The sequence below is a fragment of the Ahaetulla prasina genome, chromosome 7 (genome assembly GCF_028640845.1).
Source record: "Ahaetulla prasina isolate Xishuangbanna chromosome 7, ASM2864084v1, whole genome shotgun sequence".
Lineage (NCBI taxonomy): Eukaryota > Metazoa > Chordata > Lepidosauria > Squamata > Colubridae > Ahaetulla > Ahaetulla prasina.
In genome coordinates, this window is record NC_080545.1 from 101774651 (window position 1) to 101780744 (window position 6094).

The 6094-nt window shown below is 48.9% G+C and overlaps 1 protein-coding gene across 1 annotated transcript in view; it reads right to left on the bottom strand.

Annotated features, from left to right (window-relative positions):
- Positions 1-4919, bottom strand: part of MIOX (myo-inositol oxygenase) — an 18803-nt gene extending 13884 nt beyond the window's left edge. The window contains exons 1-3 of the mRNA XM_058191713.1: positions 4866-4919; positions 2688-2768; positions 206-286 (exon numbers count right to left, since the gene is read on the bottom strand). Coding sequence (XP_058047696.1) covers positions 206-286; positions 2688-2768; positions 4866-4919 — 216 coding nt within the window. The remainder of the gene's footprint in view (positions 1-205; positions 287-2687; positions 2769-4865) is intronic.
- Between the last annotated feature and the right edge of the window lie 1175 nt (positions 4920-6094).

Here is a 6094-nt window from a genome sequence, read left to right on the forward strand (position 1 = left end):
CCAGGAATGATGTCATCTCTGTTTTTGGGGGAGGAGGGAACAGACTTTGATGGGCCTCTTGTTGGCCACCCTCAGAATAGCCCTCCAAAGGACTGGAGATCGGCCTCTCTTGTTGCTGGTATCACCCGGATGCGTGGAGCCATGCTTGGTGCCCAAGAGACCCACCCCAGAGGAGGAGAGATGGTCTCTGCCTGGGCAAACTCACCTTCTTCTGCACGAATTCCACAGTCTGGTTGGTGTGCATGAGCAGGTAAGTGTGGTACACTCGGTCAATCAGCGCCCCCTCCTGAAACGACAAGTTGGAAGTATTGCAGCGTGTGACAATTATTAATCCAAGGCAGAGGGTTTGTTTCCCCCCCCCCCCAAACTTGGCCACTTTAAGATGGGTGGACTTCAATTCCCAGAATAGGTGTTGTCCAAGAGTGCTGGATAATTCCTGGAAGCCTGGCACTCAGACAAATCGACCATCAACAGACACAGAGAGATAAACAACAGCTACCTACCATTCGAAAGAGGCAATAACAAAGCTAAAAGGCCACAAAACCTCCGGACCAGCAATCTACATCCTGGTGATCAAAGTTCGACACCAACCAGTAAACGATGCCCCAGTCAAGAAACGATAGTAATCAACAGGTTAATCAAGGAATGACCAAGAATACTCGCACCAACACTGTAAGGCTAAGCCAATAGTACAGAAACAGCAAACCTCCCTCCCTCCTAGCACTGATGATGTTCCCTAGTTGGGTCATGAAACATCTGCAAGAGAGCACCAAGGACCCCACGGTTTTCCTCCTCTTCCCCCTCCTCCTCCTCCTCCTCCTCCTCCTCCTCCTCCTCCTCCTCCTCCTCCTCCTCCTCCTTTTCATCCTCCTGTATCCTCTTCCCCTTCCCTTCCCCCTTCCCTTCCCTCCCCTCCCCTCCCCTTTCCTCCCCCTCCTCCTCCATCCCTTCTCCTTTTCATCCTCCTGTATCCTCTTCCCTTCCCTTCCCCTTCCCTCCCTTCCTCCCCTCCTCCTCCTTTTCATCCTCCTTATCTTCTTCCCTTCCCTTCCTTCTCTTCACCCTTCCTTGTTCTTCCTCCTCCTCCTCCTCCTTTTCATCCTCCTGTATCCTCTTCCCTTCCCTTCCCCTTCCCTTCCTCCTCCCTCCCTTTCCTCCCCTCCTCCTCCATCCCTTCTCCTTTTCATCCTCCTGTATCCTCTTCCCTTCCCTTCCCACTTCCTCCCTTCCTCCCCTCCTCCTCCTCCTCCTTTTCATCCTCCTTATCTTCTTCCTTCCTTCTCTTCACCCTTCCCTTGTTCTTCCTCCTCCTCCTCCTCCTTTTCATCCTCCTGTATCCTCTTCCCTTCCTTCCCCTTCCCTTCCTCCCTCCCTTCCTCCCTTCCTCCCTTCCTTTCCCTTCTCTTCACCCTTCCCTTGTTCTTCCTCCTCCTCCTCCTCCTTTTCATCCTCCTGTATCCTCTTCCCTTCCTTCCCCTTCCCTTCCTCTCCTCCCTCCCTTTCCTCCCCTCCTCCTCCATCCCTTCTCCTTTTCATCCTCCTGTATCCTCTTCCCTTCCCTTCCCACTTCCTCCCTTCCTCCCCCTCCTCCTCCTCCTCCTTTTCATCCTCCTTATCTTCTTCCCTTTCCCCTTCTCTTCACCCTTCCCTTGTTCTTCCTCCTCCTCCTCCTCCTCCTTTTCATCCTCCTGTATCCTCTTCCCCTTCCCTTCCCCCTTCCCTTCCCTCCCCTCCCCTTCCCTCCCCTTCCCTTTCCTCCCCCCCTCCTCCTCCATCCCTTCTCCTTTTCATCCTCCTGTATCCTCTTCCCTTCCTTCCCCTTCCTCCCTTCCCTCCCCCTCCTCCTCCTTTTCATCCTCCTTATCTTCTTCCCTTTCCCTTTCCCCTTCTCTTCACCCTTCCCTTGTTCTTCCTCCTCCTCCTCCTCCTTTTCATCCTCCTGTATCCTCTTCCCCTTCCCTTCCCCCTTCCCTTCCCTCTCCTCCCCTCCCCTTTCCTCCCCCCTCCTCCTCCATCCCTTCTCCTTTTCATCCTCCTGTATCCTCTTCCCCTTCCCTTCCCACTTCCCTCCCCTTCCCTCCCCTCCTCCTCCTCCTCCTTTTCATCCTCCTTATCTTCTTCCCTTTCCCCTTCTCTTCACCCTTCCCTTGTTCTTCCTCCTCCTCCTCCTCCTCCTTTTCATCCTCCTGTATCCTCTTCCCTCCCTTCCCCTTCCCTCCGTCCCTCCCTCCCCTCCCTCCCTTCCCTTTCCTCCCCTCCTCCTCCATCCCTTCTCCTTTTCATCCTCCTGTATCCTCTTCCCTTCCCTTCCCTTCCCTCCCTTCCTCTCCCTCCTCCTCCTCCGCCTTTTCATCCTCCTTATCTTCTTCCCTTTCCCCTTCTCTTCACCCTTCCCTTCCTCCTCCTCCTCCTCCTCCTCCTCCTCCTCCTCCTCCTCCCCCTCCTCCTCCTCCTCCTCCTCCTCCTCCTCCTCCGTCCAGCCTCAGTTGCCTCTACCCCAACACCTGGTGATCCCTCCCAGAGCAGACTTTACACACTTTTGCACTACTGCCTCTAAATTATGAAGTGTTTTCAAAATATATTCATATTTTTCATGACAATCTCCTACCCAGCATTTTTCGGCCAGATCCTCTGGACTTGTGGGACGAAATAGGGACACTGTCCATCTGCTGGTGAATTTCACTGACCTTGAAATTCCTGAAGTTTTCTTTGGACTTTGGGTTCTCCAGATGACTATCAGCCTGCGGAGGATCTGAAGACTGGCATGCCTGAGGAAAGACGGTCTCAATATCAATATCAATCAGAATAGAGCTGGAAGGGACCTTGGAGGTCTTCTAGCCCAACCCCCTGCTCAAGCAGGAGACCCTATGCCATTTCAGACAAGTTGATGTCCAGTGTTGGAGCATCTGGTAGCAAGCTGTTCCACTGGTTAATCTCCTCACTGTTATGAAGTTTCTCCTTAATTTCCAGGTTGCTTCTCTCCTTGATTAGTTTCCATCCATTGTTTCTCGTCTTGCCTTCTGGTGCTTTGGAACAGGGGTCTCCAACCTTGGTCCCTTTAAGACTTGTGGACTTCAACTCCCAGAGTCCGCCAGCAAAGCTGGCTGAGGAACTCTGGGAGTTGAAGTCCACAAGTCTTAAAGGGACCAAGGTTGGAGACCCCTGCTTTGGAAAATAAACTGACTCCCTCTTCTTTGTGGCAGTCTCTCAAATCCTTCAGACCACAGACCTGAGCAGACCATCTAAATGTTTAAAATTTGGGTCCTGCGCATCTTTCAACTCCTACCCTTAAAACGACGCTATAGAGCACTGCACACCAGAACAACTAGACACAAGAACAGGTTTTCCCCGAAGGCCATCACTCTGCTAAACAAATAATTCCATCAACACTGTCAAACTATTTACTGAATCTGCACTACTATTAATCTTCTCATAGTTCCCATCACCAATCTCTTTCCACTTATGACTGTATGACTGTAACTTTGTTGCTGGCAATCCTTATGATTTATATTGATATATTGACCATCAATTGTGTTGTAAATGTTGTACCTTGATGAACGTATCTTTTCTTTTATGTACACTGAGAGCATATGCACCAAGACAAATTCCTTGTGTGTCCAATCACACTTGGCCAATAAAAAATTCTATTCTATTCTATTCTATTCTATTCTATTCTATTCTATTCTATTCTATTCTATTCTATTCTATTCTATTCACTCCCATGTCAATAAACGCTGAAAGGAATATGGGTATCTGTCACCATTTCACTTGGCCTAGAGTAGGGGTGGGAGGGTCTCCAAATCTGGCAACTTTTAATACTTGTGGACTTCAACTCCCACAATTCCCCCGCCACACGGGTGGAGGAATTGTGGGAGTTGAAGTCCACAAGTCTTAAAAGTCGCCAGTTTGGGAGACCCTTGGCCTGGAACAGTGTTGCTCAACCTTGGCAAATTTCAGACGTACGGACTTCAACTCCCAGAATCCCCCAGCCAGTAAGGCTGTATTAGGGGCCAAAATCCTAACTCAAGTAGCTTCAGTAACTACCAGGACTTTCTGGTCAATGGTAGGAACACAGAAGGCCTTGTCCTCCTGTCATGAATTATCACCATTATACATCTGCTTGCAGAAAAAAAGATTTAGGAAGGGGTGAGATCAGAGGTGGTATTCAGCTGATTCATACCGGTTCAAGCGAACCCGTAGGGGAGATCGCAGGTGGGCTTGTCCACCGACTCTATGCCGTCTTATTTAGGCACATTTTCGAGGCCAGGCGCATATGCAGAAGGAGTGTGAGTGAGCAAAGCACCTGCGTAGAAGGCCGGCTGCAGGCACAGAAGCTATGTGCATGAAACGTGCACACGCGGGGTGAACCAGTGGTAAGAATATTGGAAACCGACCGCTGGGTGAGATGCAGTGGTGGGATTCAAATAATTGAACAACCGGTTCCCTGCCCTAATGACTAGCTGGGTAGGTGGGGCTTGGTGGTCATGTGACCGTGTGGGTGTAGCCAACTTAACATCACTCACGTCATTGGGCGCTTCCGCCTTAGCTGTTACAATGTAATAAGGGTTAACCAAAGAGGCAGTTTCTGTAAGCAGGGCAATAAAGATTAGGCTAGAAATACCACCAGAATGTTTACTTCCTGCCTTCCTTACAGGATTAGCCCTGGAAAGTGGAAAAAAACAAAATAAGATTTCTTCCAACAACCGGTTCTCCAAACAGCTTAGAAAGTTAACAACCGGTTCTCCCGAATAGGTGCGAGCTGGCTGAATCCCACCACTGGTGAGATGCTTTGACTGCCTGAGGAAGGGGCCTGGCTTGGTTTCAATAGAGGTGGTGAATTTGGGTAGCATCTCAAGGCGAATCACCTTCACTTGTAGATGTGAGATGGGCCTGAGCAGGGTTTGTTCTGGATCCCACATAGGGCCAGGAAGGGGATGCATGCTTAGACCCTCCAGAGGAGCATGGACTTCATCTGCCCTGCAATCAGCGGTGTTATTTGTGTGTGTGTGGGGTGGGGTGGGGTGGGGCTAAATCTATTTGTTATCTAGAGCAGAAAATCCGGAGCTCCATCTTAGCAGAAGTAATGCAAACCAAACAAAGAACAACGTGAAGTAGAAAAAATTGGAAAGAAACATATTATTATTATTATTGCTAAATGAAAATTATGGCATTTATATAGAAAACAGAAGACCGAGTTGAAAGGGACCTTGGAGGTCTTCTAGTCCAACCCCCTGCTTAGGCAGGAAACCCTACACCACTTCAGACAAATGGTTATCCAACATCTTCTTAGAAACTTCCAGTGTTGGAGTATAGGGCTGTCAAAGGTCTCCCGGTATCAATGAGGAATAAATTGGAGGCCTCTGGAATCGCTGAACCTGTTCAAATCCACGTGTTCCATGAATGTGTGGCTATTTGGATGGAACAGACCAGGTTTCAAAGCCCGTGAGGCTGTTTTCTGCTTCTTACCACTTGAATAACATGCTTCAACTGGTTGCAAATTCAACCCATCTTCTGGGATGGCACAATAGGCTGGATCGTAAACAAACCCAGCAGGCTTGGCTTTCCCAACACTCAATGTTATCAAGAATCTAAGCCAGAATAAAACTAACCAAGGTTGCATCAACTGAAAGAGAATACCAAGGTTACGTGAAGTGATAGACCGCCATTTAACTATGAGCCAGCGGTGTTCTGCAGCTGCCAAAAAAGCCAATGAAGTCCTACCGTTGGTTCCATCAACAGAGGGATACTTTCAGGATCACATGAAGTGTGATAATAACACTTTATGCTGCATTGCTAAATATTCCACACTTGGAATATTTCATCCTCTTTTGGTCACCATGATGCAAAAAAGATGTTGAAATTCCAGAAGGAGCACAGAGAAGAGCAACAAAGATGATTAGCAGGCTGGAGGCTAATCGAAGAACAGTTGCTGGAATTGGGCATGTCTACTTTAATGAAACAGAAGGAGAAAAATAGCAGCCTTCCAATATTTCAGAAGGTGCCAAAAAGAAGAGTAGGGGTGTGTCCACCTATTCTCCAAAGCCCCTGAAGGCAGGACAAGAAGCAGTGGATGGAAACTGATCAAGGAGAGAAG